Source organism: Alligator mississippiensis, chromosome 5 (assembly GCF_030867095.1).
Source record: "Alligator mississippiensis isolate rAllMis1 chromosome 5, rAllMis1, whole genome shotgun sequence".
In the NCBI taxonomy this organism is placed as follows: Eukaryota; Metazoa; Chordata; order Crocodylia; family Alligatoridae; genus Alligator; species Alligator mississippiensis.
The window spans coordinates 181,171,649-181,194,332 of NC_081828.1; the positions used below are offsets into that span (position 1 = coordinate 181,171,649).

The 22,684-nt window shown below is 42.3% G+C and overlaps 1 protein-coding gene across 1 annotated transcript in view; it reads right to left on the reverse strand.

The window, feature by feature from the left end:
• CUBN (cubilin) overlaps nucleotides 1-22,684 on the reverse strand; it is a 241,539-nt gene that overhangs the window by 170,144 nt on the left and 48,711 nt on the right. Inside the window, exons 23-27 of the mRNA XM_019497851.2 lie at nucleotides 14,917-15,103; nucleotides 10,549-10,709; nucleotides 9,718-9,899; nucleotides 7,355-7,511; nucleotides 601-788 (exon numbers count right to left, since the gene is read on the reverse strand). Of these exons, the coding sequence (XP_019353396.2) occupies nucleotides 601-788; nucleotides 7,355-7,511; nucleotides 9,718-9,899; nucleotides 10,549-10,709; nucleotides 14,917-15,103 (875 nt within the window). The remainder of the gene's footprint in view (nucleotides 1-600; nucleotides 789-7,354; nucleotides 7,512-9,717; nucleotides 9,900-10,548; nucleotides 10,710-14,916; nucleotides 15,104-22,684) is intronic.

Here is a 22,684-nt window from a genome sequence, read left to right on the forward strand (position 1 = left end):
AGTGTTCAAATTCAGTGTGCAACTTTGGGCATTCACTTGATATTTCAAAGGGCTGATCCATCACAGTCAGAAAATGAATAGAAAGCCCGTGTCTTTTGGCAGAAATCTCTAGCTGCCATATGAAAGTGTTCAAATAAACAGACTAGGATTGATATATGTGCAGGTAAGATATGGACTGGAAGAAATAATAATAAAAGTAGAGATGTGTGAATAATGGATTTTGGGGTCCACATTAAAGAATGGGGAAAAATGCATTCTGGATGTAGCCAAAATAAAATTTTGGCGAAAAAAATTAACAACAAAAACTTACTTTTCAAGTTTAAAGTAACTTTTCATCTAACTCAAAATATTCTATTTAAATAATATCAACATGATGTATTTTGACAATTTATTTTGTCCCCCATTTCAGGCAAAACTAGGTATCAAATTAAGTAAGGTAATTGTTTGGGGGGGCCTTGAAACAGAATTCTTTGGAAAATTTACTATTCACTGAAAAACATTACTTAGCTCTAAATAATAGCACCTTTACTTGCTGTAACCAAATTGCTCTTATCCCAAAAGATTCTTATAGTCTGTCCAAAGGGGAAACTAGTTACATACCTTCAAGTAGTCAAGGTCACAGTTGGATCCTTCTTCTAAATCAAAAGCTGTAAAACTATAATTCAGTGTGTTGCCCATTGTAGTTTTGATGGTCCAGCTGCATTGTTCATTTAGAGGGTAATTATTTGGATAGTTTAAACTTTCCAAGATGCCATAGCTACGATTGACAATCACTACCCCTTGGCAAACTGAAGAAAAAAAATAATATAATAATAAATTATATGTTGCATCATGTTTTTCATTCTAGGATCTCAAAATATTAACCAATGAACCTCATCACTACTGTTATGGGATAGGAAGTAGACTTATACCCATTTTACAGAGGAATAGACTGAGGCACTGAGATCTAAGTGTTTTGCCCAAGGACATACTATAAATATCAGGAAAGAAAAACAGATTTTCTAACTTTTAGTTTTCATTTCTAAGCATAGGTTTATTTCCAAGTCTTGGTAGACTTATGTGTCTATTTTTTCTATACTCTGTGCACATTTTGATAATCTTTCAGCTTTCAGAACCATGTCGTTTCAAATATATGATTATTTTCTAAATACATGCCTTTTTATAACTAATCATAAACATGCAATGTGACATTAACTTAAATGTTGTTATTTTGAACTAATTTAAGGGGACTAGAAGATGGATTAGGATAAGCTACTGTGAAATCATATAACATTTCAGCAAACCAGTAAAAAAAAATCCATGGGAAAGACTGCCTTTTATGTTGGAAGTAAACCTAAAGTTCTTAATAAAGGAACCATGGTTTTCTTTGTTTTTTCATAAACTTTAGTTTAGTGGAAGATTTGGGAATTTTAGCTCAGATAAAGGGTGCTTTCCATGAGCTAGAAAGGGAATGAAAAAAAAATTAGAAGTGAAAAAGCCCCGTATGAATGTCATTGGATCAGTAATTCTTATTTTCCTAAACCTGGCTTTCACTGGAGTCAGTAACTCAGAAACTCCCATTATACAAAAATATGTTAAACTATCCATATAATGTGCATAGGGAAGAAAAATAGAACATAGAAAAATGAAAAAATTGGAAATTCTGATGCCTTGAATAACAAATGGAGGGCTTTGAAGAAGGTAGGAGAGACACGTGATATTCACTTCACAAACACTTTCATGTCTATCACCTGGTAAAAGGAATATACCTGCTGTGCAGTACTTAGATTTTTTCAGTGTTTTACAGAGTAACACGTTCTGTGCACTTAGATGTTCCACCATACACAAAGATCACGGGAACTAGAATGTGTAGGCAGCAAAAGGGCACAGCAGCCCCCTTGGCTCTCCAGGGAACTAGCAGACCTCCTGTAGCTAAAAAGAAAGACCTACAAAGAATGGAGGATGGGATCCACCTCCAAGGAGGAATATTCCACAATGGTCCAGACCTGCAGGGAGTGAACAAGGAAAGCCAAGGCTGTGACTGAACTCCAACTAGTTACAAGGATCAAGGATAATAAAATGTCCTTTTCTAGATATGTGGTTGTCACATCCCAAAGTTGTGATTTTTGTTTGTGTGCGCGCTTCGGCACCGCTAAATTATTTCCCGCCAATTTGTCACTTTCTTTGCACGGTAGAGTTCTCTGCTGCAAGAGAGAACTCTGGTGCAACGGGGGATTTCCCACCAGATTACAGCTTCTTTGCAGGGTGCATTTCTTTTGCATCATAGTGATACATGCTGCAAAGAAGTTCCCGCCATTTGTATTAGGATTCACGCCACATTATTGGCCCATTCCTAATGTAGGCACATGTGGCGGCTAGCGATTGGCTTGCTAGCCGTACAAAAGGCTTGGGTAGTTTCCGCCCAAGTCGGAGGAGGGAGGACGAGAGAGATTCTGTGTGAAGATCTCCAAGCGCTGCGGACCCTCGCGGACCCAACGCGCCTCTCCTAAGCAGGCAATAGAGGCAATGGAATTGAGCCTACGGAGCTTTCGCTTCTAGCCTCTCTCTGTCACCGAGCGCATTCCTAGACGTATCCCTTTCCTGTAACTTCGGACCCGCGGAGCCTAAGTAACTCTGGGGAAACTTTTCAAACCTAACTGAACCGGACCCGCAGAGCCTGAACAACTCCGTGGGAGCAATCGATTTGTCGTGTTCCTCTAGTGAGGATCCAAGCGGGAGCTGTGCCTGGAAACCTGTCCAGCCTACACCAATACCATCTTTGGGTGTAAATAAACAATCTTTTCAATCAACCATTACGCCTCTGTAACTAATTCTAACTCGCGTGCGCTAAACCGCCCAGCGGTTCTCTCCAGCCCCGTGTGCCCAGGCTGCTGGCCACAGCCCGTGTGCAATGAAGACGGGCCCGGCTCTCCCCCGGCTCGCACATGGCGACGGGAATGAGATCGGAATCGCCGCCACACATGGCGACAAAGGTGGGATCGGGGCGCGGCCTGCACAGTGGTAAGCCGGAGGAAAAGCAAGGGCAACACTGGACCCCTGCTAAACCAGATGGGACAACAGATGACCAACACCCAGGAAAAAGCCAACCTACTAAATGGGTACTTTGCGTCGGTCTTTCACCAGTCCATGGGATGCCTCTGCCCAGGACAGGGAGGTCTGAGTGAGGGAGTTTCCTTGCCCTCCATCAATGCTGACCTTGTGAAGGAACACCTTGAGAAGCTGGACACCTTCAAGTCAGCCGGCCCAGACAATCTACACCCCAGGGTACTCAAGGACCTGTCTAGCATCATAGCTCAGGCCCTTGCATGGATCTTTGAGAACAGCTGGCACTCTAGTGAAGTACCCAAAGATTGGAAGAAGGCCAATGTGGTGCCTATCTTCAAGAAGGGGAGGAAAGTGGATCTGGCAAACTACAGGCCCATCAGGCTGACCTCTAACCAGGGGGAGGTCTTAGAAAAAATCATCAAAGAGGCCATTCTTAATGGACTAGCCAGTGGCAACATCCTGAGGGATAGCCAGCACGGCTTTGTTGTGGGTAGGTCTTGCTTGACCAATCTCATTTCCTTTTATAAGCAGGTGACCTATCACCTGGACAAGGGAGAGGAGATTGATGTTGTATATCTTGACTTAAAAATGCCTTCAATCTGGTATCCCATGATCACCTCTTGCAAAATTGACCAACTGCGGGTCCACCACGATCCACTGGCTGGGGAATTGGCTTGTGGTAGGATCCAGAGGGTGGTGGTTGATGGGAGTCAATCATTGTGGTACACTGTGACCAGTGGGGTCCCTCAAGGTTCCATCCTAGGGCCTATACTATTTAACATCTTCATTAATGATGTAGACATTGGTGTCAGAAGTGGACAGGCCAAGTTTGCCGAGACCATCAAAATCTGGGGTAAAGCGTTCACACCTGAGGATTGGAGGGTGATCCAGGCAGACCTTGACAGGCTCAAGAAATGGGCAGATGAGAACCTGATGGTGTTTAACACCAAAAAATGCAAGGTTCTCCACCTTTGGAGGAAAAACCTGAAGCATCCTTATAAGCTTCGTAGTGCTATGCTGGCTAGCACTATGGATGAAAGGGACTTGGGGGTCATGATTGACCACAAGATGAACATGAGCCTTCAATGTGATGGTGCAGCTAGTAAAGCGAGCAAAATGCTGGCTTGCATTCATAGATGCTTCTCAAGCAAATCCCAGGACGTCATTCTCCCATTGCACTCATCCTTGGTGAGGGCGCAGCTGGAGTACTGCATCCAGTTTTGGGCTCCTCAATTCAAAAAGGATGTGGAGAAGCTTGAGAGAGTCCAGAGAAGAGCCACACACATGATCAGAGGTCAGGAAAACAGACCTTACGACAACAGGCTGAGAGCTATGGGACTCTTCAGCCTGGAAAAGCGCAGGCTCAGGGGTGATCTGATGGCCACCTATAAGTTTATTAGGGGAGTTCACCAGGATCAGAAGGAACGATTTTTCACCAGAGTGCCCCAAGGGATGACAAGGTTAAACGGTTATAAACTCCAGCAAGACTGTTTCAGGCTGGACATAAGGAAGAATTTGTTTACTGTCCGAGTCCCCAAGGTCTGGAATAGACTGCCATCGGAGGTAGTTCAAGCACCTACTCTGAACACCTTCAAGAGAAAATTGGATGTTTATCTTACTGGGATCCTATGACCCCAGCTGACTTCCTGCCCCTGGGGCAGGGGGTTAGACTCAATGATCTTCCAAGGTTCCTTCCAGCCCTAATGGCTATGAAATCTATGAAATAATATTCAAACACTGAGAGGTATCTGTGTTGATCTGACACTAGGGCTGTGTGAATCTTTGGGTGCTGATTCAATTAGGAGGAGATTGGAACAAAGACCTGCACTCACCGTCTGCTGCAGCGGCCATCAGGGCTTCTGGGGGTTTGTGGTAGAGCCCCCCATGCAGCGTGGGGCAGTGGATCAGACCCTGCCTGGCAGGAGCCAGTGGGTGAGGGGCTTTTTTTCTCTCTCTCTCTCTCTTTTTTTTTTTTTTTTTTTAAGAGCCAGGATGCTGGTGCTGGGCAGATCAGGCATTGATGGGGCTGGGAGAGCGGGCAAAGGATGGGGCCTGTTTGATTTATATATTTGGCTGATTCAGTGGTGGTTGACTCTCCAAATCAGATTTAGCCGAATCAATTTGGGACAGTGATTCAAATCACTGAATCAAGTCACTGTCCCCCAAACAGGCTGAATCCAAATCCAAAGCAAATACTAGCCTCTTTGCACAGGCCTATCTGACACCCTACTTTCCTCTAAAACATATATAAAAAATGGTTTATGAGACAACGTTATGAGGACATGTGAATGCCTCTGACTAACTAAGCTACATTATTTCAAACTGCTACTTGTCTCTATTTTTAGAATTTAAGCAAGATGCTGGAAGTTTTGTTTCTTGTGTTATTTGCTAGGGGTGGGCGAAGCAGGCTGTTTTTGATTTGGATTTGGTCCGATTCAGGGGACAGTGACTCAATTAGTTGATTTAGATCACTGTCCCGATTTGATTCAACGCTGATTCAGAGAAATGTCTTTTCTACATAGCTTGAGGTATAAGGCATGGCTCATGAATGCTGACATGGTGGGGTGGATGGAGCATCCCACAGGAGCATAGGGGGGAGAGGTGGGGGCGGGCTGTGCACACTCGGCAGTGAACCTGAAAGTGGATCAGAAGTACTTCTGGTCCACTTCCGCGTCCACTGCCAAGCGCACTGGGGACCCCCATGCACTCCCATGGGATGCTCCATCTGCCCCACCATCTCAGCATTAACAAGCCAACTGGTACCTTGAAGTATGTAGAAAAAACATTTAAAGCTGTGTCTATGTCCGAATCATTGAATCTTTCTGAATCTCTCTGAATAGATTTAGAGGGTTCCGATTCAATTCGGAGAGATTAAAGGGTCTCTTGATTTGATTTGGAGATTCGGCTGCTGAATCAGGCCGAATCTCCACTGAATCAAATCAATGACTGAAGCTTTGCACAGCCCTATTATTTGCCCATCCCTATTAATGAAATATTAATGAAACTTGTAAAGCACACATGCTTTTAGCTGATACCTTGTATGCTCCACACTTGCAGATATGAAGTGTTCTTTTTAGTTAGTTGCACAGATAAAGTTCTTCTAATCAATAGTCCTGACCTTCTGGTCTGGAAGGTATCAGAATGTAGAGGAAAGTATGGTTTCTCTAAGAGATGAGTCAGGCAAAAATTTAAAAAATACCACCCTCATAAATATTGCTCCAAGTGTTTGACTTTTCACAGGAAACTCTACAACCAAATGATTTACTGTAATTCAAACTCATGGGTATGCCCAGCTATACCTCTTCCTGAAAAACTACAGCAGCGTTTCTTAAGAGGACACATCATCTTCACAATATCTAGAAATAACTGTGCTACAGTTTATACTTAGTATCATTCCCTCATCTCAGAATCATACCAACTTCAAGTGGCATGCACACCCTTTAATATGTGAGGAGAGAAACTAAATACTGGGGCGATGTCCACAGTTATAAGCAAAGAAAATGCACAATACTTAAAGCATATTTAAGTTTAAGTGAAGCTCTTGTTTAAATAAATGTAGCTACATTTTTAATACAAAGAAAAACAGATGCAAAAGATTTGCTTTTGTAGTGTATATATTGTAACAAGTCAAGCACATCCATTCATACCAACTGGAAAAAGTCTTCAAATATTGGTATTCTGTTCTCTGCAAAGCTTCATTACTTTCAGTTACATCCAACAACAGAATTAATTTATAAATAATTGTAAAAATAAGACTCTCACAACACATATTTTTAAAAAAATGATACTGTCTGAAGTCTTCTAAGTAAGCTTTACTAGAAACTATGGGACAGACTGTCCCACTACATTTGGAGAGATCCAGAGAGAGCAGCTTTGTGATCTTTTTCATCTGGTCTTAGGACAAGCTACAGAAGTCAGGGGTCTATTCTATCTTCCATCACTAGCAGAATATCTTGAAATTATGCTAGTAGAAGATCAGGAACTGTAGAACTGTTTTACAATACATAGATGGTTCATATACATGCTACGTAAGTCACAAGTGGAAGGGGTGGCTGGTACTCAGAGAGATATTCCCCACAAAAAAAGATTCTTCCACCAGACATCTCTGACAATTTAAGGCTTTAAGCCTTAATGCTTTAAGACTGAGCAGACTGAAGAACCTGGCCCTATTTATAATGATACTGTATTTTCCTAGTCTTTACTGGAATGGAGCTCTGGTCACAGTAAGACCACTGGGATGCAGAAGTTTTAAGAACAGGTCCTAGCATTCTAGCAACATTTTTCTTTCATTCTTCTCATTAGTACTTACTTTGTTTGTACTTAGCAAGGAAACCTCCACCTTGCAAGCTGCCATCTGTCCTTAGTTTCATGTACAAAGTATCCCCAGTGGAGCGAATTGCGTCTGGTGTCTGACTCCCACAAAATTTACCCAGCAGCTTAGCATTGGTACTGTTGCCATCATATACCTTCAAATGAAAAAAGACAGAGACTTTGAAGGATGATGGACATGGTTTGATACATGGGTGACTGATGCCAACTTAGTCAGGCGGGGCACATGCTCCCCTGTGACCAGTCCCGCTGGCTGGCGGGGGGGGGGGGGTCCCCCCCACGGCTGATCCTGCCAACTGGGGGGGATCCCTCCTGGGCGATCCTGCGACAGCTGATTGCTGCGACCGATAACCGCGGTTGCTGCAGCCACTTCTGGGAGCGGCTGCAGCTGCTTCTGGGAGCAAACACTGGCCAATCACTGCAGTAAAACCACATGGCCACTGGCAACTCTACTACCTATGTATCAGCTTTATGCATGCAAAATGGGTAAGTGTGCACGTGTGTATAAATTTTGTAATCCCAAACATAAAAGTTAGTTGTTTTAAGTTTAAATTAAAATTTAATTCAAAGCTTGAAACATGGATATTCAAGTTCTGGTAAATGTTTTGGCAAATAGTTTCTGAAGTCATGCATCACCTTAAGTTGGAAAAGAATAGGGCACTCTCTGGGGGTGCATATACATGTGCAATTAGGATGATGTGATAAATTCTGGCTGTTTGCAATGGAGTCAGCTGCTCCCAGGTACAGCATTTACACATTAGCCTGGGACTGCAGTATATTGAGCTGAAGCAGAGCTGCTCTGGGCTGGAAGGAGATCTGGGGGGTCAGCCTCGGGCTCCAAGTGGTGGCGTTAGCCAGTAAAGGAGCTGGCTGGGGCATGAGGGTGCTACAGTATGCCAGGAAGCCCCTGCACTGTAGCACCCTCATGCTGCAGCCTGCCCATCACAGTCTACACATGTGTTTAAGTGCACAAGATCACTCCACCATAGGACAGTACTATCCTACAGCAGAGTTAATTAATTTACTGCACCCTAATATGGGCACAAAATCCTGGATGTGTAGACTGTGACACTTTATTGTGGAGCTAAGCAGTCAACTCCGCAGTAAAGTGCACTTGTAGATGCACCCTGGTAGGAACATTGGGTGCTTGTACACGTCATGTTTTTTGCCCTTTCTTGCACTGTAACAGCATGACTGTTTGCATGAGCGGGTTTTCCAGATGCTTTAAAAGTCTTTCTGGTGCATTAAGCTAAAACTCCTTGGACATATTTAGTTTGGCTCATCACAAATTAAAGTGTCGTGTTCATGGATTTGTTGCGTGCAAACAAAAAGGCACTCAAAGACGTATAATAAGCTTCTTTATCCACTAAATGCTGCTACAACTATTTGTACTTCTTCCCTTCAAATTACTGCCACTTTTGAATTGCTGCCGATTTTTTCTTCTTGTGTCATGTGCCGGCTCCCTGCTCTCACAGCTGCAAGGCAGGGCACAGAGTGGGGGGTCCTGGGATGGTGGGTCAGCAAGGGATGTCCTGCTCTCCTGCGGTGCCATCCAGAGACTGGTCTTAATTTGTTCGAAAACCTAGTACGTGCAAACATTGATGCAGCACTCCAAAATAAACACGTTTAAATTTTATAAACCTATTTAATTTAATGAGGATTAAACCCTGTAATGTGTACAGGTGCCCAGTGTGTTAATAGTCCCAGCTTTCACCCCCAGTGAACCAGCTCTTAGCTAAAGAATCTATAGGATGCAATAAGCACATAAATTTCACCTATTAGTTTGGCAGTGACAAACAAATGAAAGCCCGCTACAAGATACAGCCTGGAATGTTACATGCAGTCTAATGGTGGTTGGTTTCCACACTAAAGTTCTCAGGAGAAGTTGTCTCTCTTTACAGTAAGTTTACTTTCAAGAACAAGGAAACCTAAAGAGTGAAAAAGAGTGAAGATAGTAATCTATTCTAGTGACTTTTGAATGGTTTGTTCACCAGGAGGAGAAAACTCTTCTTCAGTACAACTCTTATACAAATATTCAGGTCTATTATGTAACATTTTGAGAATGAAATTTGGGATTAACAATGCTGTTATTGTCACTGCAGTGCCTTCTGTCCTTCCAATCAACAAAAATAGCTTGTTAAGTCTCTGATCCAAAACCCAGTGATGTAAAGGCAAAGATTCTAATTTATCCCAGTGGCCTTTAGATCTGGGCCTAAATCCTTTTATTTTATGTGCGCATGTGCACTGTTCTAGAACTGTTCATTGTCACAAGTGTCTTTCTATTTTTCTCCCTGGGCATTCATATTGCTCTGGTATGTAAGAAATGAGAAATACTGTACATACAGCCAAGTAATCAAAGGTGCATTTGGGATGGGGCTCCAGGTGGAATTGTTCAAACTGGATTTCAAATGGACTGCCTCGGCTTGATTTCAGCAACCAATAACATTCTGAATTGCGGTAATAAGGCATAGGATAGTTTGGAGACATGAAGATGCCAGATGGAGTTGTGAGAGTCCCTCCACATCCTGAAAGGGACAAAGAAACTGTCATTCAACACATTAAGCATCAGCAACATCCTGCTCTCATCTGCAAAGAAATTTTATATGGAGTTCTGTATCCTATTACTGCATCTCTCTTTTGTAGCCAATGCAATGCTTCACAACAGTGGTGTAAGTATGGGTTGGCAAGTGGAGCACGAGCCACAGGCACTGTCTAAGGGCTATGTGCCAGAATGGAGTGGGAGACACCTTACACTCCTGTCCCCTGTTCTTCCCTTCCCCCTGCATCTTTCCTGTAGCCTCCACCCACTGTTCCCAACTCCTAGTCTGCTGCTGGAACTTTAAATCTCATGGTGGTCCTCATCTACCTCATGTTTTTTCCTGGTGCCACCATTATTTTCCTCATAAGCACAGAACAAAGAATAGAGTTGAGTTTACAATATACTCATGTTTCTTTCACCCCTTGGAGAAAAAACAAACAAACTGTATGTCCATTTCATGTATTCACCCATGTTCTAGCTATCTACATTTCTATTTTTATTAGTCAATGAAGGGATTTAATTAGAAGGGATTCATTATGCAGTTGGAAACAGAAAAAATGGAACAACAGAGACAAGCAGAAAAAGGACAATGAGTTTTATATCAAATGGTCCCCTCCTCAGAATTCTTATTTTACCCGTTGATGTTCCATCCCAGTAAGCTGAAAATCCAGTTTTTGTGCCATACACATCACTTACAAACTTTATCCACAGTCTGTTACTGTGGGAGACAATAACAGGTGGCAGAGTTAAGCCACAGTATTTTCCAAGGAATGGTGATGTCTCGTAGCCTCCATCTCTAGAGCAAAACAGAAGAAAAGTCTTGGGTCAACAGGTCAAGTGGGAGAAATATAAATAAAACATGGGATTCCTTCAGTGTTACTGTTATGGAGAAATGTAATGACTAAGTACTGGAAGAGTTCTGTTGCTGACAGTAGGCCTTACTCAACTGTTTGTAAACCATTTAGCTCATCATCTCAACAAGTTAGTTACAATACAAGTTCAGAACCTGACAAAATCCTGCAAGAGCCAAAGCATCATCTCTGGGTACTTTCAGTACGGGTATGTTAGCAGGGAGATAGTAGGTTTCCTAGGAGGCAAAAATCACCTACAGTGGCCCACTTTCACCTCATAACTGAAATGCTGCGTTTTCTTTTTTGGGTGGTTTTTCTTTGGCCTTCACAGGTGATTCTTGATCTGACATTTTTTCTGAACTGACACTTAACTAGAAGCAACTTCCCTTAATGTTGTAACTGGCATGGTCATGCAATACTTTGTTAATCCTCCTGAATCTAGAGGTTTTTCAGGATAGTCACATATCTACACACATACATATCTCCTGGAAAAGCATGACAGGAAAGACTGTTTCCACTGACTTTTCTATAATGTTAGCACCATCGAATTCCCATACATTAGTATCATGTAAAATATATCTGTGTTGCTTTACTACTATCCTGTTAAAGTAGAAAATCAGATTAGGTGCTCATTTTTAAGACAAATATAAATTCTACATTTACTTCTTTCTGTAGACAGTTTTGTTTAAACCTAGTTGTTATTGCAGGTCAGTTCTCTCCTTGTTTCCAAAGAGCAAAAGTTTAGTCACTTTCTGATGTCTTAGGTTACTGAGAGTTAAAAACTGTGACAGGGTCCTAATCTGTACAGTTTTAGCTGGATTAACATTTTTTCTAGCTGTGTGGTGTAGAAACTGAGCCACATCTTCAAGTGATATAAATATGCATACCTCCAATAAAAGACATGCAATTGTGATGATTCTACAGTTTAATTCAAGCGAGTAGAACTATACAGAGTTAGGTTAAACTGTTTGAACATGTCATCATCAATGTTTACAATATCTTCACGATGATGCTATCTGAAATAAGACCTGAGCAAATAACTGATTTAAAGGGTTTTTTTTAATAATTAAACAAACCAACGTTTTTCACTTTTCTTAAACAAAATCTCCCAAAAATTTACTTAAGATCAAACCAAACACTTAATTTTATCCAGAATGAAAATTTCTTTCTGTTTGCAAATTTTCTTTTTCTTACTTTTTATATTAAAATTATATAAATCTCATCTTCAAACACTGTTACAAAACAAAACACAGAAACATTTTCAATTCAGAAAATGGTGAAATTAATTGTTTCAAAACTTTATATTTTTTTCCACTTTGTTTTAACCGGAACCATCTACAACATTCAGCATCAATTCATAAATAATTTGAGCCTGATAGAAAAATGGTCACTTTTCAAGATGGAGGGAAGTCAAAAGTGAGGTCCCTCAATGATCTGTGCAAACACCAGTTTTGTTCAACATTTTCAACATGACCTGGAAATGGGAGTGCATGTAGAAATCTCCAAGCCTGCAATTAATACTAAATTGTTCCAAATCCCAAGATGGAGAGACGCTGCAGAAAGATTTCACTAAACTACATGTGTGGGCAAAAAGTGGCAGATGAACTTGGTTGACATGGGCAAGGTAGTGCACATAAGGAAAAATATCCTCAATTATTTATATACAATGCTGGGTTCTGAAGTAGCTGTAACCACTCAGGAAAGTGACCATAGAAGAGAACTGAAAACAAAATGGAAAACATAGTGCCATGATACAATCCCATGGTGTGCCTACATTGTGAATAATGTGTACAGTTCTGGTCTTCACATCTCAAAAAGAATGTAGTAGAATTAGAAAAGGTGCAGAGGGCAACCAAGATGATGAGGGCCATGGAGCCCTGCCATACCAGGAAAGACTAAAAAGGCTGCAGGGTGATATAATAGAGGTCCATAAAACCATGAAGGGTGTGGACAAATTGAATAGGGAACTGTTATTTGCTAAGTCCCAGAATACAAGACTGGGGGGACACTCCACTAAAATTAGCACGAGAAAGGTTTAAAATTAACTAACTTGTGGAACTCACTACCACAGGAGATGGCAGAGACAGATGGTATAGCCAGGTTAAAAAAGGGACAAAAAGGGACTAGACAAAGTAATGAATGATATATCCATACATAGCTATTAAGGATCTCCAACAATGTCTCCACAGCCCTGTCCACAAATGAAGGCAAGATTTCCTCATCTGGAAGGGGTTTAAAGCCACCGTCCATATGGCCTGTGCTGAATCAACTGGCTATACCACCTATCAACACAAAGACTGTTTCAATGACAGCAACACTGAGATCCAAGCCTTCCTTGACTGAAAGAGAAGAGCTTATTCTGCTTGACAAGATGACATCTTATCTCCAGAAAAGAAGAGGATGTATCAGCTCTTCAAAGCTGAAGCTCAGAGGAGGATCTGGGAAATTAAAGCTCAGTGGTGGCAAGATGAAACCAAAGAGATCTAGCTCTATCCTGACAGTCATGACATGCATAGTATTTTCCAGGCAACACAGTCCATCTGTGACCCAACTTCCCACAGTCCTTCTTTTCTGCAATTGCAGGATGGCTTGACTCTCCTCAAAGACAATGAATCTATCAAAGCTAGTTGGAAAGAGCACTTTGAGGCACTCTTGAAACATGAGTCCACTGTCGGGGCTACAACCACTGAATCCATCTCCCAACACCCTGAAACACCAACCATCCTATCTTAGAGAAGTCTGGTATGCCATCAAGGAAACCAAGAACAAGGCCACAGAACCAGATGGCATACCTACTGAAATCTACAAGGCTGATGGTGAGGAACTGGTACTGAGACTGCAAAAATTTATTCTACACAGCTGGAACAATGAAGAAATCCCTGGACACCTGGGGAACGCCAAATTCACAACTGTCTTCAAGAAAGGGGATAAGTCTGTGGGTGGGAACCATTGAGGTATCACCCTCCTTTTCACACCAGGGAAAATATCCCATATCCTCCTAAACTGTCTTCTATTTCTTGCTGAGGAAGTCCTACTGGAATCTCAGTATGGTTTCAGACCACCCCAAGGGGCAATTGACGTGACCTTTGTTGCATACCAGGTCCAAGAAAAGTGTTGAGAACAACACCAGGACCTGTATATGGCCTTCATTAACCTCAAAAAGGCCTTTTATTACATCAATTGCAAAGCCTTGTGGAAAGTAGTAGCCTGATTTGGATGTCTGGAAAAGTACCTCAAGGTCCTGAGGCTTCTGTCATGATTGTGACCATTCTATGTAGCAGATCAGACACAGATCTATTTGTCATACAAACTGAGGTCAAGCAAGGATGTGTCATCACCCCAAATATGTTCTCTATTTTTCTGACAGTCATCCTGGGTCTTATTAAGGACTGCCTTCAATATATTGATGATTGCACCATCCTTGCACACACTGAGGAAAACTTTAGACCACACTGGATCCTTCTGAAGAAGCCTACCAAGCTATGGGCCTCTCTTGCAACATTGAGAAGAGACTAAAGTGCTCTATCAGCCTACCCCGGGCCATGTATGTGACCCCTCTCTTCAAATTACCATCAAGGGAAAGACTCTGAAGGTAGCCAAGCATTTTCCCTACCTCAGTAGCTACCTCTTTCAGAGGAATGAATATTGCAGAATCTGGTATGCAAGTGCCTCCTTTGGGAAATTGCTTTGGTGTGTCTTTATTCATCACAGTCTCCAGAAAGACAATGCGGTCATCATCCCCACTCTCCTCTATCTATGTCAAATGTGGGTGGCCCACCATTGTCATCTCAAGAACCTGCAGAAGTATCATCAACAACACCTCTGGAAAATCCTCCACATCAAATGGGAATATTGCCACACAAATGCCAGCATCCTTGTTAGCACTGAGTCATATACCACTGAGGAATTTACAGTCTACACAAAAATCCATTCAGTTACTTTGAAAGGTGGAATTTACTTGGGAAAGGCAAGTGAGGAATAGGAGGGAAAAGGGAACAAGCTAGCAGCTGAAGTTCACTATCAAACAGGTTCTTACTATATCACTTATTGGTGCATTTCAAACTACAGTTTCTTACCCAGAATAAGTGGATTCTACCTATTTCCACAGTTATTGGCAATAATGACAATACAAAGGATCAGGACAATACTCACCTGATTTCTACGTAATCCAATGAACAGCGTTTATTTCCTTCCAAGGTGAAATTGGTGAAGTGCAGCACAATTTGTTTGTTGGTTCTCACTGTGATCCTATATATGCACTGAGTCCTGACAGGGTAGTTATTGGGATAGTTTGGCGATGTTATCACACCAGTGTCACTATTGTATTCGTGTGAACACACTTTAAAAAAAAAGGAAAGCATGTAGTGACTTGCAGATGTATTGTATTTTTGGAAGCAAAGCTACAGTGAAAACAGCTTGAAATGCATGCTTAACTAACAGCAAATATCTATTTCTGATAGATGGAAAAAATAAACATATGAACCCCAACAGATTGTAATTAATCTGGGACAAATCACAATTAAAAATAATCCATCAAAAACAAAGATGGATTTGAATTATCTTGGTGTTGAATTATACATCTTTTTATGCTTGCAAAAAAAGTTTTTTGAGTAGGTTTGCCTGACTACACTAATTTTGATCTAAAATACAGAAAAGTAAGAAAAAGAAAACTAAAAGAGGTAGTTTGACGGCCTTCTGTTAATGTGAAGTCTTGAACTCTTTGAGTAGCGGAGACTGTTCCCAGGCAGCACAGAATTTTGGAGCACTTTTTTTATTTTAATGTATAACCTTTTTTTCCAGTTCACCTGGACCATGACACAACATCTGGCAGATCATATTCTATCAGCAGAAAATGGCTAGACTGTGATGACGCAGCAGTTCTACTCTAAGGTATTGCTCTAGTAATTTGCAATGGACATACTGACATTGGCACTTGAAGACAGATTGCAAACAGAATAGAGAAATGCAGGGATCTGAGAGAACCTCTACAAGGAGCGAGAACAAAGATTCTTGTAAAAGGTCAAAAGTATGGACTGATAAAAAGAATTTCTGGTATAGAAATATACCATGAGTTGGGAACAGCAGAGAGGAGAAAGACCTAAGTATACTAATTGATCACAGAGGCCAGGCACAGGCATTCAAAAAGCCTGATCTGGAATCGAGTTATACGGTTTTCTGTAAGCAGTGTAGTTTAGATAGGTAGTGAACAGAACACATATTTGCCCTTTGTGTTGCGGGGGCGGGAGAGGGGGGACAGAATCTTAGACCAGGTTCCGCCATTTTTAGACCAATCTATGCATGCCAAACTTCTGTTCTTTTATGGGTATAGACCGGTTTTGTGTGCCAGACTTATGTTCTGTTATGAGTATGGACCAGTTTCCAATTATTTATATCACTAAAAGTGTAATGTGTGTACCTGGCCAGAATGACTATGAGCCACCAATGTGATATAGTTGAAGGGAAAAAAGACAATGGAATCTTGGGCTATATCATAAGTGTTTCCATTACAGATAGGCAAGTATTAATGTTAAGACACTACTAAGTCTTCAGCTGGAATACTAGGTATCAGTTCTGGCTACCCATGGTCATAACAGAGCAATTCAAACTGGAACAGGTGCAGAGAAAGGCAATGAGGATCATCTAGGGCACTAACAGAAGTGATTTTTTGTTGCATGATAGGCCCCCCTGAAAGTGCTCTACAACTGTGCCCTGACAAAAGTGCATGGCTGCAGAGTGCTTTAAAAGTGCCCAATTGCACAACAAATTAACTTTTGTTACATCAGGGTTCAGATGAAGGTGCTCCAAAGCAGAGTGACTTCATTAACTTCATCAGAGTACCTGTCCCTGTGTGGATCAGAGCTCAGCTGATGCCCTCCTGCCACCTTCTCTGGGCAGCCACCCTATTCCCAGGAGGTCCCAGGCAGCTGGAAGGCAGCAGAGATGGTGCATGGGGCCTGAGCTTCTCTGAAAATGCCCAGGCTTCCAGCACCCCATGCACCGTTGAATCCAGAAAGTGCTGCCTCCAAGCTGGGGCAGCACCTGCAAAGCTAGCACCCTTCCTAGATGGTCCCAGGGAGCACTGCCACCATGAAGAGAAACATCAACCTCCGCCCCTGCAGCTCAGGTGCTGCGCAAACCAGCAGCAGCTCATGAGGGCAGGCTCTGCTGAGACAAAAAACCAAAAAAGCAGTGAGGGGCCTGATCCTTTTTTTTTCTTCTCCCAGAGCCTGTCTGCATCTCTCACTGTAGCAGAAAGCCCCTTTTCCTCTTGCCTGCAGTTGCTCTCCCCTCCTTGGATATGTTTTTCCTCTTCTACCTTTTCTTCCTTCCTCTTTCTTTCACTTTAAGATAAGGAATTGTGTTTTGAAATTTGTGTGTGTGCATTTTGTATCTCCCCTTGTATTTTGGTATTTTTATCTATTTGTGTGCCATGGCATTACTTTTGTAGCTTATATTTTATACTCCTCACCTTTCAACTAAATGTGTTTATTTTCATAAGTAAGTTATACATTGTAACAATGTTAACAAGGGCAGGAATCAAACTGCCCTTCCCTGTATCAGGCTGGCCCCTGAAAGAGCGAGTGAATCAGTGATTGAATGTGTAACACGGTAGCAGGCAGCAATTAACACCTAAGGAAACTGCAGATCAACCAATGGAAGAACTCAATAGAAGACAATGTAACAACCGGGAAATCTCTAAATGTCACTGATCAAGGGCTAGAAGCCCTGGCCTGAGTTAATCAATGCCAGGGACCAACTTTTGGGCTGAATATCTCCAGATCGACTGCTCTCAGAGCCCTATTCAAAATTCATCAACGGACTCCCAAACCTGCACGTACATGCGGATGACCCCTGGGGCTGACAGATGCCATCCAGTAGCCACCGAGGGGGGAAATCCCACAAGGGTCAACAACCCCTGGATTGGGCAACCCTGAAAACTGGGGAGTCACCAAAGTCTGCCAAGGACAGATAAAAAGCAATGAAAAGTGACCCTCAGTGGCGCCCTCTTGAGCTCCAACTTGACCAGTACCCGACCTGTCCAGCCAGAAGGACCATCTGGCGACCCCCTTCTGGAAGATAACACCACGCTGAAAGAAGCCTCAACGGCAGACTCCAGCACCTGTGGGATAGATATACCTGACTCTTGTAGCTTGCTACTGTGTGTGTGTGTGTGTGTGTGTGTGTGTGTGTGTGTGTGGAAGGACCAGCCCCAAGGTTTATGATTTAACACATTACAGTGTTTCAATCCACCTAATAAACCAGAATTTTAAGGATCCCGAGTTGGACATTTGTAGCCAACACCACAGCCAGGGAGCAAGCTGCCAGCAGGTTGTGCAGCCCCTAAGCTGCGGCTGCCCCAGTGCTTCCCTCCTCAGTGTCAGCACCCACTGGGCTGTCCCCCGCAGCTCAGGGCCCACCGGCAGCTCGTCCCCCAGCTGTGGGGCCAGCAGGCTCTAGAGAGGGGGAAAAAAAAAGGATCGGGTCTCTCACCGATTTTTTTTCCCCCCTTCAGCAGAGCCTGCCCGCTCTGCGACAGGGGAGTGCAGGGCATGAACTGACAGGGCTGTCACTGTTCTGTCACAGTGATGGAAGTCCCTAAATTGAAACGGTGGGTTTTTAATTGGTGGGTTTTTAATTGTGTTGATTAAAACCCACCATTTCAATTTAGGGAGAATTTACTTTTTTCTTATACACATGCACTTCTTTAATTTCAGTACTGGGTAATTTAGAAAATCTGTAAACTGGTTGTGCATTTTAGTTGATTAATACAGTGTTTGGGAAAGACTGACAGCCCCAGAGACTAAAGTCCTCTATACCTGTAATATGCACAGCACACGTGATGGCAGTGCAATCTTCTTTTTACCATCCTTCCAGTATGTCTTAAAACTGATTTACGGGAACCACTTGTAACAGTGAGAAGATAGCTTGGTCACATCCCATTTATTTCTTGGCTATTCTGATAAGCCTAAGAAGCTCATTTTGTAGCAGTAGTTTTGGTGAGGTGAAAATGGACTGAGATCACCACTGCATTTAACAGAAGCCACTGAACAGCCTGAAGCATGCCAGAAGTTTTCTGTTATTGCCTACTTGGCTTGAATTTTGCTTAGTGACTTAGTGACTAGTTGGTATCATGTTATCAGACACCCTGCAGCATTCAGTCTCATATCCCATACCATGATAGTAGTCACTGGCGAGTCATGTCCACACATATGGTCAAATATATATGCATTTAATTTTAAGGACAAGTTTAGTCAGTGAAGTCACTATCAAGCCTATGAATCCCTCACAGAATTACCAACTCACATGATTTTATCATGAGCCTATTCATTTTTCATTTGTATGCTTCGGGGCCTAAGGTCAAGTGTTTTATTGAGAAATTTAGCTTTAATTTTTAACAAGCAAGTTTCTAACTTTCTGAAATTTAGAAATACCTTAAAAATGTTATTTGAAAATATCCTAAGGCCTCAGAATCCAGAAGGCAAATAAAATATATTAACATTTAATAAAATTCTAATATAATAAAGGGCTTAGTCTGTCTGTCTGTCTGTAATGCTTTTGGGCAACTGTACATGCGCTCTGAGAGGGCTGGCAGTGCTTGGCTGGGGGGCTCTGCCTCCTCAGGCTGGGAGGGACCCACTGCTGCCATAGGCAGGGAGGTGGGGGCCCCACTGCTCCACGGGAGGAGGTTGAGGTGGGGGTAGGCAGGAGGAGGGAGGCAGGAGCCACTGCTACTGCCTCCTCAGGCAGGGGAAGCCCCTCTGCTCCATGGGAGATGGTAGGGATGGGAGGCGAGCAGGAGGGACCCACCACCGCCACATCTTTGGGTTGGGGAAAGCCCCATTTCTCTATGGGAGGAGGCAGAGGCAGACAGGTGGGCAGGGGGAGGGAACCACCACTGCCACTGCCTCCTTAGGTGGAGGGAAGCCCTGCTGCTCTGCAGGAGGAGATGGAGGTGGAAGGGCAGGGGAGAGGGAGCCACTGCCACTGTTGCCTCAGGAGGAGGGAAGCCCTGCTGCTCCATGGGTAGGGAGGAGAAGGAGATGGAGGTGTAGGGGGGTGGGAGGAGGAAGCTGCTGCACCAGAGGCTGGAGGAGGCAGCAGCAGCGGTGGAGAGACTATTTATATGGCCCGCCCCAAAGGGTGAGCAGAGGATGGGGGTAGGGGGCCATGTAAACGCTCCCTTAAGCACTCTGTCATTCATGACAAGCAATTGGCTAGTAATATTATAATAGCCACAGTACTATTTTTTTAAAACTAATCTCATGATTTTTAAAGTCAATCTCAAGATTTTTAGAAGTACTTTTCATGCTTGTGGTTTGCAATACTGCTTTTCCCCATTCACTTCAGGATGCTGAATTTCATGTTCAGACCAGAAAATGTTGAAATGGTTGTGTCATATAGAAATTCTCAAGGTGTAATTTGTCACATGAATGCTAATTTTCTCTTACCACCCCATTTCAGAGCTTTTTCTGCAAGCTATTTGGAGAGAGAATAAATAGTCCAGATTGCATTCCTTCCTAATATTTGCTTTCTTGGAAGGAATCCATTTTTAAACCAAATCCAAAACACAACAATCCAAATTGGAAGTTATCTCCTGTTCACATTCTACATAAAAATAGTCCTTCAGAATTCAAAAGACTGATGGAAAAGCATGATAGATGTTACAGTAACTGTCTCAGCCACATCAGTTCTTCAGCTACAACTAACAGAAGAAAGACCAGATTAAGCAACACTATTATAAAGATTAGCAAAAGAGTGAATGTGCCACATGGATTTGCTTCCATGCTGTCAGCCAGCACAATTCCAGTAACTGGTCTGTTTAACATACCATACCAAACAATCTCAATTTTTAAGATGAAAACCTGATAACTCCCTTTCTACACTCAGCTCACTTAGCCTCAAGGCTAAATACAGACAGTCGAAAAGCCTGAAGCAGAAATGATTCAATTTCTGCAGGTTATTCTAAAATGCACAGATTGAATCAACAAGAAAATGAACAGACATTCACATTTGATTATGGAAATGCAGCCACATGCCTGCATTGGCCCAGGCCAGAAGTTGGGGGATGCTAGAGCATGCCTCCCTGCTTGGCTGGAGCACACAGCCTGGGCCAAGACTAGCCTGCCCACCTTGTGAGGGGAGGTTTGCAGGGGAGAGGTTTGCAGGAGGTTTGCACAATCCTGGAGGACTGTGAGTTAACTTGAATCTGGAGGGGATCTAGGACAGAAGTTCAATGAACCGATTTAATCTAAATCAGTTAAGTCTGATACTACATCCATCCAGGTTTATCTTAAACCAGTTTCATCCATTTTGCTACAGATTTGAACTGGTTTCCAATCATTTATACTAGTTTGTGTGCAACTTCTGTCCCTAGCCTAAAAAGTTAACTATTTTGGAAGTGTTTTGCTTCAGTTTGCAATAACAACTGTATCAATTCAAATCATCAGTGAAACAAGCAAGAAAGAATAACTTTGGATTCCTAGCCAAGTTTTGGAGTGTTGCCTATATTCCATAATGTGATTATTACATTACTGGAAAAAATATGCATTGCAGTTCATTTGAAACATATTTACTGAATTTCACTAGAGAGAGAAGAAAAGGGTAATTGTTAGGATAGGCTCACATCTTGCTTTGCCAGAATGTGAGGTTTTCACATCCCGTTCAATCTGGTTCTGAATTTAGTAAAACATTCATGTTTTGTTTTCCTAGAAAAGGCATTATATGGCAGCAAAGTAGTGTAATGAAGCCAAACTAGAGAAAAATGCTAGGGTTTGTATCACTCTTAAGTAGTCACGTACAGTAACCATCAATTTTATTTGTACTCGTTCCCATAAAATTATATTAATCAAGTACTATGATGCTTATTAATGAAAGATGAAACTCAAACTCTTATTCTGTATGTAAAACTGTGATTTTGTTTTCAATTGATTTTAACATGGTCCAAAGAAAACCCAGGTTCCCTAACACTAGTTCTTTATGTCACCTTAGGCATATTCATAAGAAAAAGGAAAAAAAAAAATCCCATGTGGTGGATTCCTCTCCACAGGCAATGGAAAATCATATCTGTACTTCAGGGCTTGCTGTTCCTGCTGCTGGTAGACATTAACCGCCTTAATTTTTACCAACTGCAACTGACAGACAAGGAGCACAAAGATTCTTTGTCAAGAGTTTCAAACCCAAAGTGCTTGAAAAACATAGCCAAAGCAGATCAGAACTGAGTCAACATCTCTGCCCAGTACACACACACGAAAAAAAACCCACCCTCATAAATAATCACTGATACTGTCCAGTGAGAGATGCATTTAAAACTGAATTTATACTATATTTACACTGCAGAAGTAGGACCTACATATTGCTTTCAGTTTCACTCATGCAACCTGTCTTAAGCCTAGCTGAGTGCCTCATTTAAGCCCCAGAGTGTACTAAAGTGAAGCACTTCTGCTGGTGGGATATGATGGGCATTTTTACACATGCAAGCGCCGCAGCGCCAGGTACTTTGAAAAGCACCCAGCACTGTGACGCTTACAGTTGTATAAGCAGCGAAATGCGCATCGGCGCTGAGAAAAAGGTGGTGGTGTACTTTTGAGCTAAAACATACCAGAGGTGCTTTAGTTCAAAAGCACATAGCCTCCATTTTCTGTGCGCTGGTGCGCATTTCGTTACTCATACAACTGCACGCGGTGCAGTGCAGTTCGTCTCAGCTTGCGTGCATGCTCTGACGTGGTGGATCTCTGGCGCGCCGTGGGACAAAAAAAATGTGTGTATAAATGCCCGATCATACTCTATAAAAACTTTCAACAAGAAAAGGAAGCTGAGAAAACTGAACCTCAGGCTCCTGGCAGATGTTACATTTATTGCACGATTAACTTGTTAATCGTGCAATAAACTGTGATACAATACATGTGCAAATAATTTATCA